The sequence below is a fragment of the Cetorhinus maximus genome, chromosome 5, assembly GCF_964194155.1.
Source record: "Cetorhinus maximus chromosome 5, sCetMax3.hap1.1, whole genome shotgun sequence".
NCBI classification, from domain to species: Eukaryota; Metazoa; Chordata; class Chondrichthyes; order Lamniformes; family Cetorhinidae; genus Cetorhinus; species Cetorhinus maximus.
Window position 1 is genome coordinate 149,532,646 of NC_135883.1, and position 19,210 is coordinate 149,551,855.

At 44.9% G+C, this 19,210-nt stretch overlaps 2 protein-coding genes across 3 annotated transcripts in view; one reads left to right on the forward strand and one right to left on the reverse strand.

The window, feature by feature from the left end:
- The window catches only part of cyp1b1 (cytochrome P450, family 1, subfamily B, polypeptide 1), a 171,640-nt gene that overhangs the window by 97,516 nt on the left and 54,914 nt on the right, over positions 1-19,210 (forward strand). The gene's annotated exons all lie outside the window — the stretch shown is intronic.
- The window catches only part of rmdn2 (regulator of microtubule dynamics 2), a 159,195-nt gene continuing 150,172 nt past the window's right edge, over positions 10,188-19,210 (reverse strand). For both annotated transcript variants that reach the window (XM_078542680.1, XM_078542679.1), the window contains exon 10: positions 10,188-10,434. In XM_078542680.1, coding sequence (XP_078398806.1) covers positions 10,381-10,434 — 54 coding nt within the window. In that variant the 3' untranslated portion in view covers positions 10,188-10,380. The remainder of the gene's footprint in view (positions 10,435-19,210) is intronic.

Here is a 19,210-nt window from a genome sequence, read left to right on the forward strand (position 1 = left end):
GCTTTGGGTTGGAAGCTATCATTTCACCATCAGAACCTTGCCTAGCATCTGAGGTGGCTCTTTTAAAGTCCAGTCTTTTAAAGTTCAGCCTTTTATCTGGTATTCCCTTTCTTGTTCCTATTCTCTTTCCTCCATAAATAACTTCTGCCTTGGAAGGTCAAGTTTTCATATCTTATCTTGCTCCCTTTCTCTCTGCTGCCTTTCTGCTTGTTCCCTTTGAAATGCTCTTTTTCCTTTTCCTCTCTTTCTCTTTCCTTTTCTTTTTCTTCTGCCTCCAATTCAAGTTTTTTGCAGTTCCTTTAATGTTCAAGTTGCCTCATTCAAATGGATCTTAGCTAACTTAATTAATTCACCCCCTGGAGAACGTGGTCCCTCTGGTATCCCTTCCAAATTCAAATTCTGCGCTATTATCTCAACAATGTCTGCTTTCCTCATCCCTAACTCCAAATTATCCACTAATTCCATTAGCTTACTCTTGGTTAATTTTCGTAAGCAAGTCAGGGTTATATTTTCCATCTGTAAAAAGATCTTAGCAACTTCCAAAGCCATTTTGAATTCTAACCAGGATAATATATCTCACAGCAACTACAATTCCTATGTCCAGTACCTCAGTACCTCCATGTACACCTTAAAAGGATTCGAGGATCCTACCGAAAGTTAAGGATTTCTAATCCCACAAGAGATCACACTTTATAACAATAATCCCGGGTAAGCCCCCACTTTGTTATGATCCCAGTTGATGTTACTACTGGACAAGCCAGATCCCAGGGTGGAACCTGGCTTGATAAATCCTAACTTTTATTTTTTTGTTTAGATATGTGAAGAGTGGCTACTGAACATAGTCACAGGAGTCAACTGATGAACTTTTAACAAAAGAATAAAACATTTATTAAACAGGAAAAGATGAACTATATTACAATACTCTTTCATCCACAACTATACCTTTACAGATATATACAGATTTGTAAGGATAACACAAGTTACAAAAGCTATCTTATACTCTAATGTTCACAGTAAATACACAGTCCATGTAATTCAATAGGCAACCTGTGTTCAGGCACACCACACTCTGGAAGCAAGTAACAGATGCCACCCCAAACAAATGCTATGGGTCTCTCATCAATTCCCCCTGGGTGCTTGTCACATTGTGAGCCAACCGGTCTCACTGAACTCCATCTTTCAAACAAGGGTTTCCCATCTCCACTCTTGAAGAACTCGCTTTGGAATCTTCTCCCAAGCTGACGCTTTTAGATGCCTTCCACAAGGGTCCACTTCCAGGGTTTCAAACTCTCCTTCCGACATCCCTATCCCCTGGGTCACCATATGCATTCAAGATTCCTTCTATGCACTCTCTCTCAAATGCTCAGCCATCCCAACAGAACACCACTGCTTCACATGCCCATAGTAAAGAGTTACAGACCTGTGGCTGTCTCCTTGGATCTTCTGGCTTCTCACAACCCTATATTGCTTTAAATCTGTGTCCTACAGCTTTTTCCCTTTAAGCTTGGGAGCCTTTCTCTGCTCCTCACTCTTAACTTCACTTGGTATGACCTTTTCCAGGTTCCGGTCCTTGTCCTTTGACTTCACTGTCCCCTTGGGACCTTTCCTGTTTCACTCCCTGATTTTGGGGACTTTTTTCTTTGGTTTTTGGAACCTGTTCCTTGCAGTTCCCTCTCCTGGCCTGCTTCTCTGGAATCCTGACTTCAACTGAACTGAAACTACTTTTTGTTTTTCTCTGTCTCTGTGGGGCCCCCTGTTGCTAGGCAACAGCACAGTTCATTTCTACCCTGTGTTCGTCTTACCTTCCCTTTAAAAGTTGTAAAACTTTCAGTTAAATGCAGGCATCTTTTCAGGTAAAACTAAATCTCAACTTTCCCTTTTAGCACTCAAATACAGAAACACAAATCAAACTTAACTTAAAGCTAAAACTCATTCCTAACACTTACAAGGAAACTATTGTTCAACCATGACTGGAGAATATTATGGGGCATTGTGTGGCAAGAGACAGACCTTTATCAATGGACTTAGTATGATTAGAACAAGTCAACATGGTTTTACAAAAGGGAAACAGTTTGACAAATTTATTGAGTCTTTTGAGGATGTAACTAGTAGGTTAGAAAAAGGGGAACCGTAGAAGTAGTATACTTGGATTTCCAAAAGGAATTTGATAATGTGCCACACAGAGTGTTCATGCACAAGTGCTCATGGAGTTGGGGTGATATATTAACATGGATAGAGGATTGGTTAATGAAAAGGAAGCAGGGAGTAGGGATAAATGGGGAATTTTCAAGCTGGCAGGCTGTGGCTAATGGAGTGCCACAAGGATCAGTGCTGGGGCCTCAAGTATTTACAATCTAAAGTAATGGCTTAGATGAATAGTCAGAGAGAAATGCATCTACGTTTGCTGATGGTACATAGCTAGGTGGGAATGCAAGCTGTGAGCAGGACAAAAAGAGGCTTCAAAGAGATACAGATAGGTTAAATGATTAGGCAACAAGCTACCAGATGGAGTATAATGTAGGGAAGTGTGAGGTTGTTCACTTTGGTTGTAAGAATAGAAAAGCAGAATATTTTTTAAAAAGGCGTGAAACTTATAAAATGTTGATGTTCAGATTGATTGGGTGTACTCGTATAACGAACACAGAAAGTTAGCATGCAGGTACAGCAAGCAATTAAGAAAGCTAATGTCATGTTGGGCCTTTATTGCAAGGGGATTGGAGTACAAGAATAAAGAAGTCTTGCTACATTTGTAAGGGTTTTGGTGAGACCATACCTAAAATGGTGTGTGCAATTTTGGTCTCCATATTTAAGGAAGGGTATACTTGCTATACTTGCATTGGAGACAGTAGAGTAATGGTTCAATAGATTGGTCCCTGGGATGAGGGGGTTGTCCTATGATGAGAAGCTGAGTAAATTGGATCTATATTCTCTGGAGTTGAGAAGAATGAGAGGTGGTCTCATTGAAACATTCAAGATTATGAAGAGGCTTGACAGGGTAGACACCAAGACATTGTTTCTCCTAGCTGGAGGATTTAGAACAAGTGTGCGCAGTTTCAGAATTAGGGCTGATCATTTAGGACTGAGATGAGGAGCAATTTCTTCACTCAAAGGGTTGAATGTATTTAAGGCTGAGACAGAAAGATATTTGGTTTCTCAGGGAATCAAGGGATTATGGGAAAGTGAAGTTGAAGCCCAAGATCAGCCACAATAATTTTGAATGGGAAGCAGCCTCGACAGGCTGTATGGTCTTCTCATGTCCTTATGACTGCTTTGCACTGTTTGGGAGCAGGTCTGTTCACTTTGGCATGCCTTCAATACTGTAGCATTGAAATCTGTGCTACGGAGTTTGGCACTGATTTTATTTTTTGGTAGAGGAGTGTACCCCAGTGTCAAAACGTTGCAGCTGTGCCTGGTGGATAAGGTGCTGAGAATAAAAAATAGTGATTCTGCTAATGCTGATGTTAAATACAAGTGTTGACTTAGCAATCAACACAAATCTTGATATGTGCCTAGAGAATTCATGTACGAACTCAAAGGCCTCCTTCAGCATGGAAAAGGAATTTTCTGAGCTTCTGGTGGTGGGCATGATAGGTGGCATGCATGGAAAATATAGCAGGATGCACTTCACAACGGTGTGAAGGCAGGCCGCAATCTTCCACTCAGCCTGCCGACGGCAGGCCGTGTTTCCTGCCATCGGTCGGCAGGGAGCTAATTGTAATACATTAGCATATAATTAAAAGGCCATCCTGCCAGGCACTTGGAACCCCGCTGTATCGTCCGTCCACATCGGCAGGAAAGCACGCCAATGTGTTTCACAACAGCACGCAGGTGACGTACACTTGGCGGCCTTCACTTTGGGGGAACTGAGGTGAGTGAGCAGCAGCGTTCTCCATAGCTTTCCTGTTGTACAGGCCTCAGGGGCACAGGGGGGCTGGGCAAACTGATGCCTCACCCAGCAGGCAACTGCTGAGGGGTGGTTGCTGCCTGGGGGCAACTGATGGCCAGCCTTGGAGGTGACTGCTGGGGGGGGGGGTGTTAAATGTTACCCTGGCGCTGCATACTGCGTACAGGCAATCGAGGTGGGGGCAGGGTAAGCAAGGGAAGTGGCCACGCATTAGGGTCACCTGTATAAACTGACCATGCCTCTGCAACTAAGACAGATCAGGTGCAGCCACAATGACATGATTGGGGTCAGGTTCCCAGCCTGCCTGCCAATACAAGTAACGCGAAAGCATCAAAGGGCCACCAAATGCTCTGTGCCTTACCTCTTCCTTCACCCTCCAGCCCAGACTTCAAGTCTGCCACCGCTTTATTGGACAGTAGAGCAGTTGGACTGCACACGCTGTACAATCTCCTTGCTAACGCTGGCCATGTAACAGTCACTGCTGAAGGCACTCACAGCCCCTTGCAATCTCAGCATCCCGGTTTTGACCAGGATCTCCCATGTCACAGGTTGACAGGACAGCCATGCAACACACTCATCTCTGGCCATCCGAGGGGTCACCAGCACTCTACAGCAAGCATGAAAGGGGGGTCACACAGGGCCAGGAAAGGTACTAAGTGCAGTCATGATAACCACGTCTCTCTTTCTCTCTTTCATGCTGCAGGAGGCCCACGTCCAGATCATGGATCCTTGTGACCTAGCTGTATGCCTGATGGCCTACAGAGACCATAGAAGATGGGGGAGAGAGCGACTGAGGCACCAGGCCAAGCAAAGGCAGGAGCAGCAGCCTCATTAAGAAGGGGCAGCAGGGGCTCCCACACACGCTGCCCAGGAGCAACAGTGAGCCGTGGCTGGTCAGCGCCTAGTGACACCCAGGGTCTATAGTCGCTGCCTGCCATTCTTGCAGATGACTGAGAACCAGTGTCACCGACAACTGCACGTGTCAAAGGACCTGGTGGCTCACATCTGCCACTTACTGCAGGACTTGGCGCCAAGGGCACATGAAGGGCATCCATTGCCAGTGGCTGTGAAAGTGACTGCGGTGCTCAATTTCTATGTCAGTGGCTCCTTTCAGGGCTCCACAGGTGACCTCTGTGAGATTTCACAATCCACCACCCACAAATGCATCCATGAGGTCACAGATGCCATCTTCTCCATGGCACATAACTTTGTGCATTTCGCCCAGGACCGGGACAGCCAGGATGCAAGGACCATTGGACTCGCCCTGATCTTGGGATTCCCACAGGTGCAGGGTGCGATTGACTGCACTCATGTGGTGCTCAGGTCTCCATCGCTACACCCAGTGGACTTCATCAACCACAAGGGCTTCCACTCACTGAACGTGCAGCTGGTATGCAACCACCAGAAATGCATCCTGCAGGTATGCGCATGGTTTCCAGGGAGTGTGCATGATGCCTCCATCCTAAGTCGCTCGCAGATCCCTGCAGTCTTCCAGGGTCCACAGAGGCTGCAGAGTTGGCTTCCTGGGGAAAAGGGCTACCCGCAGAGGCTGTGGCTGACGAAACCCATGTGGCGGCCTCAGACCGCAGCAGAGTGGCGCTATAATGAGGCTCATGCAGCAGCTCGCAACTTGGTGGAGATGATCATCCCGGATGTTGAAGATGCGGTTCCGGTGCCTGGACCAGACTGGTGGAGCCCTGCAATACAGTCTGCGGAGGATGTTACGCATCGTTGTTGTCTGCTGCGCCCTTTACAACCTGGCACTGCAACAGGGTGAGGAGCTGTCTGAGGAGGAGATGGAGGAGCTGCACATCTCCTCTAATGAGGAGGACACCAATGGGGATGTGGATGAGGGGGTCCTTGGTGGTGACCACGATGGGGATGGGGCTCTTGCCCTGGCTAGATGAGGCAGGTGCACTCGGGAGACCTTCAGAGCTGCCAGATTTGTGGAGGATGATGACGACATGCAGCGAGGTGCCCCCTTGGATCCTCACATCGCAGTTATGAATGTTTGACTGTGAGAATGCTTCTGCCATGGAGATGCAGCGGAGGCCCTAATAATCACTCGATCGTAGGAGGATGATGACAACATGCAGTGAGGACCCTCCATAGATCTTCACATAGCCTCTGAGAATGTCTGACTCCTATCTGGCCAAGGGCAGCTCACTTGCGTTCCATGATCAGGGCAGCCATCAGAGATGCAGCCATGAAACTTTAGATGTATCTGATGCTGTGTCTGCCTTCAGCCCCTCAGCTCTTCAGGAGCTAGTGCACAGCATCACTGGTTGCAGATGCTTGTGTGATGGGGGCCAGCCCCACCTTAATGGTGCTGAGAGCACACAGAGAGTATGAGAGGACTCTGTGGCGCCTGCCCACTACATTCTGGCAGGTCCAGGCATCAGTAATGTTTCCAGGGAGTATGAGGCTGGACCATCACTGTGGTCTGAAGGCTGCACAGAGAACAGGGAAGAGGCCCTGGACTGAGACACATGCCTTTTATCTTGTGCAGAAAGGTTTCACATCTGAGTGACAAGAGCACTGCTCATCAGAACAAGGAGCCACAGGCAGGGTGACATTCTTAGGAGTTTATTGACAATAGTGAGCAGTATGTGCCAGGCTGTGCTTCCTGATTGGTGTCAGTTGCAGCTCATTACTGCCTGAGCTGTGTGCTGTTGCTGTGGTTGTGCTTGATGCTGGCTGTGGCTGTTCCTGCTGCTGTGGGATTTGCAGTGTCTGTTCCTGCTGCTGTGGGATTTCCAGTGGCTGTTCCTGTTGCTGTTTTCCTGTGGTTGTTGCTGCTGCTGTTGCTGTGGGCAGTGGCTGTTCCTGCTGCTGCTATATTCCTGTGGCTGTTCCTGCTGCTGTGGGTTTTCCTGTGGCTGTTCCTGCTGCTGTGGGTTTTCCTGTGGCTGTTCCTGCTGCTGTGGGATTTCCAGTGTCTGTTCCTGCTGCTGTGGGATTTCCTGTGGCTGTTCCTGCTGCTGTGGGATTTCCAGTGTCTGTTCCTGCTGCTGTTTTCCTGTGGTTGTTGCTGCTGCTACTGTGGGATTTCTAGTGGCTGTTCCTGCTGCTGTGGAATCCCTGAAGAGGGAGCACACAGTGTCTGCCGGCACTGTCGAGGCCTTCTGTGCTCCATGGGGACTGGGGTGTTTTATTGGCCCTGTTAATCACATTTTGGTTTAATGTTTGCAAGTTTCCTTTAAATTTTGTCTTTTGTTTATGCAGTTTCCCTTTAAGGGGCTGCTTTTTTACATTGTCCCTAATTTTGTTAATTTAGTTTACTTGGTTGGCTCAAAAGTTACTTTTACTTAACTTTCCTAACCATGCTGCTACGCCTTGGTGCTCCCCAGACATCTACAGCAGAGGTAGAGGCCGCCTGCTGACTGTGACGCCCTGTCTGTGATGACTTTGGTGGGTGTCCTACTTGGGAGGACCCGCGCCTTTCGGGGTCCTGCTGTGTGGCAGTGGCACCCTCCTTAGCCCGTGAAGCTGGATCTGCGGAGGTCACAGGAAGAGTGGAGTCAAATGGGCAGGTCATTTCCAGAGTCACCTGGGCAGATGGCCCCAGAGCGTGCACCTGCTGATCCTCCTCCCTCTGGGTGCCCGAGGGCCCCTGGCTGACTCCATGAGCGGAAGGGGTAGCTGGAATGAGATCAAGCTGCCCAGCACCCCTCTCACATACACACTGTTGGAGGCCAACTATGGCATCAGCGATGGAGTTAAGCCCACGCAGCAGTGCAGGAGTGACATCCTGGACCAAGCTCTCCATGGTGGCTGCCATCCTGACAGTGTTGGCCTCGGTACATTGCAATGCCCGGCGCTATCACCTCAGCTTGAAGATAGACAGACAGACTCCTCCATCATGCCTTGCAATCTGAGGAGTGCAGCGGGCATCCCTTCCTGTTGTTCACTAGCTTGCCATTACAGCTCCAGCAACTGTGACATGACTAAGTCCAGAGGCTCATCATCTGACTTGGACTCGGCAACGTTCTGGCCTCCAGCAGTTCTCCGGTGAGTGCCCGTGACCTGGGAAGTCCCTGCCTCTGCCTGCTGTGGATCAGAAAGTGTGATGTGCTTACCAAATTGTGATCCTGAGGCTACTCTAAAGCTGGGTTCCACTGAGGTGTTTGTCTCTGTGCTGATGGAGGGTGTGGGTGAGCGCTGTGATGGAACTTCAGGGAGGGTGTCTTCAGATTCCTCTTCAGAGGTTTCTTTGGAGGCCATGGGTCATGGACTCTGTTGGCAGATGTGCTTGCAAAAGCAAGGGGAGTTAATTAGTGCATGGCAGTGGCCTGTGAAAGAGGACACATCACTCACAGCATGCTGTCTGATGGATAAAGCACTGCTGGATCCTCACTTGGTTGAGCAGCGCCAACCTCACCATTAGCACAGGACCAGTCCTGGTCATCGCCAGCCAGCTGGATGGCTGCGTTTTCAAATTCTGTCAGAACTTTAATTTCTAGCATCCCTCCACTGGTCTGTAACCTTTCCCTCCTGCTGTGAGCCAGTTTGTCCTGCATGGATAGAGGTGCGGAGAGTGTATCAGACGCCTGCCAGGCTAGATGATAAGTATGCCTGGCCTGTGTGGGCGGTGAGTGGTCCCATGGACGGGATGAGGACAATGACGGTGTGTGTGAAAGAATGAATGGTGATGTGCCTTGCACTGGCAATGAGTGAGGGCCCCGTGGATGTGTGATGGGTTTGTGAGTGAGAGAGTTGGGAGTGATGAAAAGAGTGACTTACCCTGGCGGAATGGAGATCATTCATCCTTTTGCGGCACTGGGTGGCTGCAGGGCCTTCGCGCTGACCACCGCTGCCACCACCTCCCAAGCCGGGTTGGTGACATTGCTACCCTTCCTGCAGCCAGAGTGGGGGTAGAGCACATCCCGGCCGGCCTCCATGGCATCCAGCAGTCGCTCGAGGGACCTGTCATTGAAGCAGGGGACTGCAGTCTTTTTGCCTTTGCTGGCCATGTCTTCCAGGCAGTGGTGGTGAGTTGGTGGCGATAAGCGCTTTGCTGGCGGCTGCCTTTTAAAGATGGTGGCCGGTGTGATGCAACAGTGGAGTGATGCCGAGCAGGCGAATGAGAGCCTGCCTGACAAGGAAATGGCGTGTTTCGCGGGAGTCAATATATAATGAGGCTGGCTTGGGAAGATACGGCATGAAAGCCCGCCATTTTCATCGGCAGGTAGAACTTTTACCTGCCCGCTACCACACTTAATGCAATTCTGGGAAACCCAAAATCATACTGAGATTCAAATAGTGTGCTGACAGTGTCATTACTAAGGAGCTGCTGATCCTTATCCAGTAATTCCTGTTCGATGGTTATTTGGGGAGCACAGTCAAGTAGAATTGCAGTCTTCATCTGCTGCTGACTGCATCTGTGCAGCACAATGTTTACATGGAGATCACTATTCTCATTGGGTAAAGATATTTAATAGTAGGAAGTGGCTGAAGCACCAAGATCCACGAGGCTCAATAGATATATGTTTGTAGCTGTAGGAGGTAATTGGAAGTCAGGAAAATTCTAATCTCTTTTCTTCAAAATGTTAGAGACAATGTGAGTTCTATGGATGTTTCTTTTAAAATAAAGGTCCTCAGATGCACTTATTCACTTTTTGATGCATTCATAAGTATGGATGAAAACTCAAAAATAAATTTTTCATCCCCTTAGATACCATTTCATGAAGTTGGCTTCTCATTTACAATATATATCTCCTCATTCCCTGCTATCACTTTTTTTGAGCAGCGGATAGAAAGATCTAAAAAAGGAACCTTTCCAATTCGTGACAAATTTGTTTTAACCCTCTCGAATATAGAAATAGTCATATTTATTGTTGTAGCATAGAAAAGAGAAACTTCATGTGCAATGCACTGATTTTTATATTTTATTAATCTTTGGAAAAACTGATCAGCTTGTTTAAATACAGCATTTAATGAAATGCAATTCATTTGAAAATCCATTGTGTATGTTGATAAATTTAAGTTAATCTTCCCATAAAAAGTAAAAAAAAGCAAAAGAATGTTAATGTTTCGAGTCACTTGTACTGCCTCCGGAATACCCAATGTTTTTGATAAAAGATGCATGTAGTGGTTTCTGTACATTTCTGCACATTTCCTGGACTTTACAGACATTTTAGTGACAATAAATCTACTTAAAAAACTATATTTGCTGATATGGCCCATCATATATTTTTTTAAAAATGTGCATTTCCATACTGTAGATATTTTCAATGTTAACAATCTTAACCAGGTTAACTTAGAATCTTTGAAGTCAACATGATTCAGTAAATTAATTTAGTGAAGCAAAATTTCAGCAAATGTCAGAAATGTTTCTTGGTGCTTATTCTCAATATAACCCATTAACCCATTTGTCATGCTCCTTTTCTCAAGGTAATATTACAGTATAGTTATCCAATCATGAGTGCATTCAAATATTTAAATCATTTTCATAACTGGAAGTAAAGAAATGAAGCTTATTGCTTGAGGAGAGAGAGCAGGTTTTCTAATTCTTCCTGAATTTCTGGTTCCTGTAGAGAGGAAAGGAAAATACCCATAAGAATATTTAATCAATACTCCATTTTAAACTGGCATATTTTTATATAGCAATAATTATTTTTGTCATGGTCCTCATATACAGGAAGATGTCTCTAACTGCTTCTTCTTCAGTTGCCATGTTTCGCAACATCAGCAGTCATGGCTCTCCAACTTTCATGATCTTTGATAAAGGCCAACATCTTAGTGGTGTTCTCAAATCTTGTACCTCAGTGCTTCTTAAGCTGTTGGTGTATTTCCTCCTTTTTGCTCTGCTGCCCTCAATTTTGCCAATCATCACTAAATGTTCTAGTTTCTCTCTCCTAAGTACGCACCCAAGGAACTGTAGTTGTCTCTTGGTGATCATTTGCAAAAGTTTCTCGTGTGCCTGCTTTCCTCAAAACTTCCTCATTAGTTGTGTGTGCTGTCCAACTAATCCTCAGCTGTTTTTAAAAATTATTCGTTCACGGGATGTAGGCATCACTGGCTAGGCCAGCGTTTATTGCCCATCCCTAATTGCCCTTGTTCAGCGGGCACAAGGGTATTTAAGAGGCAACCACATTATTGTGGATCTAGAGTCATGTGTAGGCGGGACCAGGTAAGGACGGTTGATTTCCTTCCCTAAAGGCATTAGTGAAGCAGATGGGTTTTTACGACAATCAGCAATGGTTTCAACGAGCTCTGAAGATGAGTCATAAGGACTCGAAATGTTCAATGTTCTTTTTCTCTCCACAGATGCTTTAGACCTGCTGCGTTTTTCCAGCATTTTCTGTTTTTGTTGGCTTGGAAGTATATCGCCATTAACAGCACTGCGGGTGTGCCTACAGCACACGGATTGCAGCGGTTCAAGAAGGGGTCTCACCATTGCCTTCTCAAGGGCAATTAGGGATGAGCAGCAAAAATGATTGCTTAACCAGCTGTCCTGTAAAATAATTTTTAAAAATGAAGCAGAGGGAATAACCTAGAGTCAGGGGAGCCGAACGTTTGTGTGTGAGCAACCAAACCTGGAGGATAATCCTGAGGGAGGAAAGACCATGAATGGATATGTCAATTTTCTTGAAAGATTCACCTGAAATTTTCAAAAGTTTCAGCAATATTCTTTGAATGACACATTGTCTGAGTGGTCTAGAAATAGCTAAACGTAAAGTGGAAAGGGATTTGGGGGATAGGTTCAGCATGACATGAAATCAGTGAAACAAAAATAATTGTTTTTTTAATTCATTCAGGGGATGTGAGCTTCACTGGCTGGGCCAGCATTTATTGCCCATCCCTGATTGCCCTTGAGCAGGTGGTGGTAAGCTACCTTCTTGAACCGCTGCAGTCCATGTGGTGTAGGTACACCCACAGTGCTGTTAGGGAGGGAGTTCCAGGATTTTGACCCAGCTGCAGTGAAAGAACGGCGATATATTTCCAAGTCAAAATGGTGAGTGACTTGGAGGGGAGCTTCCAGGTGGTGGTGTTTCCAATCTATCTGCTGCCATTGTCCTTCTAGATGGTAGTGGTTGTGGGTTTGGAAGATGCTATCTAAGGAGCCTTGATGAATTCCTGCAGTGCATCTAGTAGATGGTTCACACTGCTGTTACTGTGCGTCAGTGGTGGAAAGAGTGAATGTTTGTGGGTGGGGTGCCAATCAAGTGGGCTGCTTTGTCCTGGACGGTGTCAAGCTTCTTGAGTGGTGTGGGAGCTGCACTCATCCAGGCAAGTGGGGAGTATTCCATCTCACTCCTGACTTGTGCTTTGTAGATAGTGGACAGGCTTTGGGGGCTCAGGACGTGAGTTACTCTTCGCACGATCCCTAGCCTCTGACTTGCTCTTGTAGCCACTGTATTTATATAGCTAGTCCAGTTCAGTTTCTGGTCAATGGTAAACCCCCCCCTCCCCCAGGATGTTGATACTGGGGGATTAAGTGATGGTAATGCCACTGAACGTCAAGGAGCAATGGTTAGATTCTCTCTTGCTGGAGATGGTCATTGCCTGACACTTGTGTGGCATGAATGTTACTTGCTACTTGTCAGCCCAAGCCTGATACTGTCCAGGTGTTGCTGCATTTGTACATGGACTGTTTCAGTATCTGAGGAGTCATGAATGATGCTGAACATTGTCATCAGTGAATATGCCCACTTCTGACCTTATGATGGAAGGAAGGTCATTGATGAAGCAGCTGAAATGGTTGGGCCTAGGACACTACCCTGAAGAACTCCTGCAGTGATGTCCTGGACCTGAGCTGACTGATCTCCAACAACTACAACCATCTTCCTTTGTGCTAGGTATGACTCCAAGCAGTGGAGAGTTTTCCCACTGAAGTGTGCAGAATGGTTAACTATAATAATGATTAATTATATTTCTAGGTCAGTTGATTAATCAGAAGATGTCGAGTTCAAGCAGCATTCTGCTCAGATTGCACCTTAAGCTTCAGTTTTTTTTAATAAAACATAAGTGAAATATTGAAGTAATGAAGACAATGCAGGAAATAGCAATTAGGTTAAACCCTGGAGCAAAATAATTCAGTTATGTGGGAATACTAGTAAAATTCTTTAATCTCGAAAGCAGGTAACAGAGAGCAGTTTACAGAAGTTTACAAGCTATTAGATAGCATAGATATGGTTAATCTTGAGTACTACTTCAAGGAGTGGCAATAAAATAGAATAAATGGTGCACCAATTAAAACTAATAAAAAGAAATTTCGGAATGAAGTCAGAAAGAATCACACAAGGACTGATCAACAGCTTGCCTTTTGGATCAAGTAGGGGAAGTGGAACCACAGACCTATTCCAAATTTGACAAGATCATGTGAAAAGAGCAACAGAAGATTTTCTTTATTCTGGATGGATGAGCTGAGATTGGCCAAATGACCTCCCTCATGAATACTGTTAAAAATCTTTAAATAGTGAACTGTTATTGTCAAGAAGATATAATAATGTTACTGGAAATTATTTTAAAATGGATTTCTAGTGGAGTCTGTGTCTATGTGTGTGTATCTTAATTGGATTAAAGCCAGCTGGTCTAGATGCTTTGATGTATAGAAAGTACTAGTTTTGAAATGGTAATTAGATAAACTTGGGGAAATTTAGAAACATGGTTGTCAAGGGGGCAATTTGCATTTTTAAATAAACCATTCAAAAGAATGGGTGAAATCGAGCACCTAGCTGGAAGATGCCAAGCAATATGTTTATTTTTTTCTGCTTACTAATAAAATTGGTAGGATGAAAGGATGTTATTGTTAGAAGAGGTGAAGTTAAAGGCCTAGTGATACAATGGAAACTTTACATTCAAAGAGGAAAATATGTATAAAGGAGAAAGGAGGTTCTGTGTAAGGTAGAGGCATTTTAAGATTCAACAAGTGTGAGAAGCCTCAAGCTGCTGTCTGCAAGGACCCAGAGCTGAAAGAAACACAATTTGGATGCAACTGTCCAGGTTGTGCTTTGCCAGATGTCTTTTTAAATCTATGAGATTTATTGTTGCCTTAATGGGGGTGTAACTGAGAGATTAATCAGGAGATTTTTGTAGTTACTAGTGGTAATTTTGTAGACATATGTATGTGTTTACAATCTTTCTTCTATTAATAAATGTTTAATTTAGTTTTATAAAAACCCTCTTGAGACTCGGTGATCTTATTACTACTGAATTCAAACCCTGTATCTCGAAACATACAAATTGAAGAAATGGGTTATGACAGTTGTTTCAAATTTCCCTCTGGGATTTGAACAACTCAGCCTTTATCATCAGTTGTGTCATAATAATGAGATTGATACCCATTTTCCAATTGTTACCCATGTGGGCATAATAACAAAGTTCAAGCTATTTCTTTCCATCAATGCATTTTTATATATACACATCTGTTTCAGATCACAGAGATAAATATATCTCAATTACCTATCCTTTATTTTGTACATAGCATTGTAAATTTGTAGCAATTTACAATATTTGGTTATTTTAATACCATAAAAAAGGATGGATGAGTCAGCTTTTGCAAGTTAGCACAAAAGTATTGTCATGTACTTCTAAAATGGTCAATTATTCCCTGAAGAACAAAAAGACCCTCATTCACCAAATCAATGTTTCCTCCACACAACATGGGTTAATCCCTAAAATCTATATTTCAAATTGAAGAAATTATACATGTAACCCTTCAAACATTGTACCAAAATATCCCTAGGCTAATATGTCAGGCAATTTTGTCATATACTTCATATTCACCTTTTTCACTGCACACCCACATAGAGTCCTGTTTCAGTCAGGTGTGAATGAACATTTGTTATTACTGGTGTTAGCGATGGACTTCCGCCACCTACAACCAGTTGGCCAAAACAAACGATGCTGAGGACAAGCAGAACGTAAGTAACCTTGTGTTGGTCCTTGTTTTCAGCCATGGAGAAATTAAGATACAAACAGTAGGATTAAAAAGGTGCTCATTTCCTTATTACAGATAATAAGCACTTTTTAATTCAACTGCTCATAGCCATTCCCCTGAGGACAGGGAACTAAGCCACTGTGAAAATGTCCTTCAGAATGGTGCACAAGCACAGCCTATTTTCTAATAGCTGTCAAATAATAAACATGGTTATGGTATACTATATGGCATATTGTTCACTGTGTTTCCTTTTTAAAAATTAATTGTGTGAATTTTATTTCTTTGTTGTGGTCACTAGCATATTCCCAGAATAGACATAATCTTTATTCCGGCAAGCCAGTTTTCCCCTCCAATTTTTGTCCTGCTCCTCTCCTGAAGTTGCTGACTCTCACTACGTTGTGCTCTTATATGTCAGTCCAAAGCCTTGCCAAGGTGATAATTTTGCACAGTGAACCAAATGTTGCTAGTGTTTTGAACTGTGGGAAGTATCTTATGCAACTCAGATTATTTTCTTAAAATGCACATGTCCCATTAAGATTCAATGGACAGTAATTAGAAATGGGTAATTTTGCTGTTTTACCCCCTTTCTAACCCAGAAGCAATGAAATCTGTTGTGATGTTCCACAGCCACCTGACTGAGATAAACTAACTCATTACACAACAGAAATCAAGCTGGGGGTCGGTTAGCTCAGTTGGCTGGTTTGTGATGCAGAGTGACGCCAGCAGCAACGGGTTCAATTCCTGTACTGGCTGAGGTCACCATGAAGGCTCTGCCTTCTCAACCTCGCCCCTCACCTGAGGCATGGTGACCCTCACCACCAGTCGTCTGTCTATCAGATGACAGAGCAGCCTATGGTCCTCTGGGACTTTGGCGGCTTTCATACAGTAAAAATCAAGCTGGGACATTCTAGTATGGAAAAGCCAAAACTGCTCACTTTTCCAGGATTATCTTGGGATGAAAAGATAAACACAAGCTCCTTTTCTCTACCAGCAACTGTCTTAGTAAACCCCTCTGTTAGGGGAAAATTAAAAATGCTAAAAGAGAACACTAAGAATTTACTGAAAAACACTTAAAATCTCCAGGCAGAAATGGCTGCTAAGCATATTAAGAGTTGACGATTACCAAATGAACATTGCACAGCCTTGAGAGTCAGGCTGAAGACACAAGCAGGACATAAAATAGATTAAGTGCACTCCCTCTCACATAGGGAAGGGGCAGGTGGTTTTAGCTTACATATGGGAGGTCATACAATAGACAAAGAGGGGGCTTTGATGAAACACAGTCTTGAGCTGTGAGAACCAAGGTCTTTGCGTACGTGTTTTAATTTGGATTGCATAATATAATTATGTATACCACCTTTAGAATAATTGGTTAGCAAAATCACATGTTTATATACGCAATAGGATAGAGTTAGCATGAGACCAGTGTGTCGGTTATCGACTGGATGTACTCAAATGTATTGTGATAAGAAAAAGTACAAAAGTAATGAAATGTAATCAATCTGGGAGCTGGGTCTTCATTCTTAGGAATGATTGCGGCTCCCTTGCATATGCTTGAATAAAACTGGTTAAAGGAAGCCTGAGTCTCTGCGGTTGCTGTGTGATCGGGCATTGTAACTTCTCGTCTTCAACTGGCCTATGTGGTAGTTGCTGGATTGGAGGGAGTACCTTCTTCACCCTCTCACTTTCCCCCTAAATCCTCACCTCCAACAAAAAGTGCAGAAAGCTCATGGACTTGCTGATGTACCCAGGATGATACATTGCCTTTCTGGTGGTCAAGGTTAAGGACTTCACTGAGCAGCTGCAGAGCACTCTGAAATGGGAGTGTGAACAGCCAGCAGTCACGCTCCATTTCGGTATCAATGACATAGGTGGAAAGAGTTTAGGGAGCTAGGAAAGAAATCAGCAAGCAGGATCTCAAAGGGAATAATGATGATCGAGAGTAGACTGATGGGGCAGTAATTGGCTGGGTTGGATTTGACTTGCTTCTATTGGACAGAACATACCCGGGCAATTTTTCACATTGCTGGGTGGATGCATTTGTTGTAGCTGTGCTGGAACAGTTTGGCTAGGGGTAGGGCTAGTTCTGGAGCACAAGTCTTCAGTACTATTGCCAGAGGTTGTCATGGCCTACAGCCTTTGCAGTATCCCCAGTGCCTTCAGCCATTTCCTGATATCGGGTGGAGTGAATAGAATTGGCTGAAGACTGGCATCTGAAATGCTGGGAGCCTCAGAAGGAGGCCGAGATAGATCATCCATTTGTCACTTCTGGCTGAAGACTGTTGCAAATGCTTCAGCCATATCTTGATGTACTGGGCTCACCCATCAATGAGGATGGGGATATTTGTGGAGCCTCTTCCTCTAGTTAGTTGTTTAATTGACCACCACCATTCACAACTGGATGTCTCAGGACTGCAGAACTTAGATTCTATCTGTTCGGTGTGGGATCACTTAGCTCTGTCTATCGCATACTGTTTCTGCTGTTTGGCATGCAAGTAGTCCGATGTTGTTACTTCACCAGGTTCATACCTCATTTTTTAGGTATGTCTGGTGTTGCTCCTGGCACGCCTTTCTGCACTTCATTGAATCAGCGTTGATCCGCCGGCTTGCAGGTAATGGCACAGTGGGGGATATGCTGGGCCATGAGGTTACAGATTGTGGTTGCATACAATACTGCTGCTGCTGAATGCCCACAGCGCCTCACGAATGCCCAGTTTTGAGCTGCTAGATCTGTTTGAAATCTATCCCATTTGGCATGGTGGTAGTGCCAACAACACAATGGAGAGTATCCTCACTGTGAAGAAAGGACTTCATCTCCACAAGGACTGTGTGGTATTCACTCCTACCAATACTATCATGGACAGATGCATCTGCGACATCTAGGTTGGTGAGGAAGAGGTCAAGTAGGTTTTCCCTTCTTGTTGGTTCCCTCACCACTGCCGCAGACCTAGTCTAAAGATATGTCCTTTAGGATTCGACCAGCTCATTCATGGTGCTATTGAGCCACTCTTGGTGATGGACATTGAAGTCCCCCATCCACAGTGCATTCTATGCCCTTGACACCCTCAGTGTTTGCTCCAAGCAGTGTTCAACATGGAGGTGTACTGATTCATCAGCTGAGAGGTGGGCGGGGGTGATGTTGGTGGGTGGTAACCAGTAGGAGGTTTCCTTGTCCATGTTTGACCTGATGCCATGTAACTTCATGGGGTCCAGAGTCGATGATGAGGACTCCGGGGTAATTCCCCTACCCAACCACACCACCCCCCTGCCACCCCAACCCCACCGACTGTATACCACTGTGCCGCCAACTCTGGTGGATCTGTCCTGTAGGTGGGACAGGACATACCCAGTAATGCTAATGGCATTAACTGTAAGGTGTGATTCTGTGTGTATGGCTATGTCAGGCTGTAGCTTGACTAGTCTGTGGGACAGCTCTCCTAATTTTGGCACAGGCCCCCAGATGTTAGCAAGGAGGGATTTTCAAGGTCGACTGAGTGCGCTATTGTCATTTCTGGTGCCTAGGTAGATGCCAGGTGGTCCCTCCAGTTTCATTCCTTTTAGACTTTATAGCGGTTTGACATATCTGCTAGGCCATTTCAGAGGGCAGTTAGGAGTCAATCACGTTGCTGTTGTCTGGAGTCACATGTAGGCCCGGCCAGGTAAGGATGGCAGATTTCCTTCCCTAAAGAACATTAGTGAACCATACGCAGGATGTAAATACTATGAACCTGTAAAAGAACAAAGACAACCGCAGCGATTGCAACAACAGTTGAGGCATTTCCATGCTAAGCTTCATGGGAAAAGTATTTGCCTGTGTTACCCTTGTCAAACTGCATATCTTGGCTGAACGCATTTATCCCAAATCCCAGTGTGGTTTCAGACTGGAATCTATAATTGATCTGATCTTCTCACTCCAGTAGCTGCAAGAGAAATGCCATGAAAAAAGGAGACCATTATATATTGCCTTCATCAATCTCACCAAGGCTTTCGACCATGTGAACAGAGGTGGTCTATTTAAGCTGTTGGAGACAATTGGCTACCCACCAAAGCTGCTCAATGTGATCTCCTCTTTCCATGACAACGTGAGGGTAAGGTCAGCTATGACAATGCAACATTAGAACCCTTTGAGATCCACAGTTGGTTCAAACAAAGTTGTGTTCTGGCACTGACACTCTTTAGCATATTCTTCTCTTTGCTGCTATCATATGCCTTCATATCATCTACAGAGGATATCTACTTACATAGCAGAACTGATGGAAAGCTGTTCAGCCTTACATGCCTGAGAACCAAGTCCTCATTAAAGAGTTGCTCCATGTTGGCAATGGCACACTAACATTCCATACTGAGAAACACCTGTAGTGACAAATGGATGCTCTCTCACACCTGTAAGTATCAGGAAGACAAAGGTCATGGTACAGGAC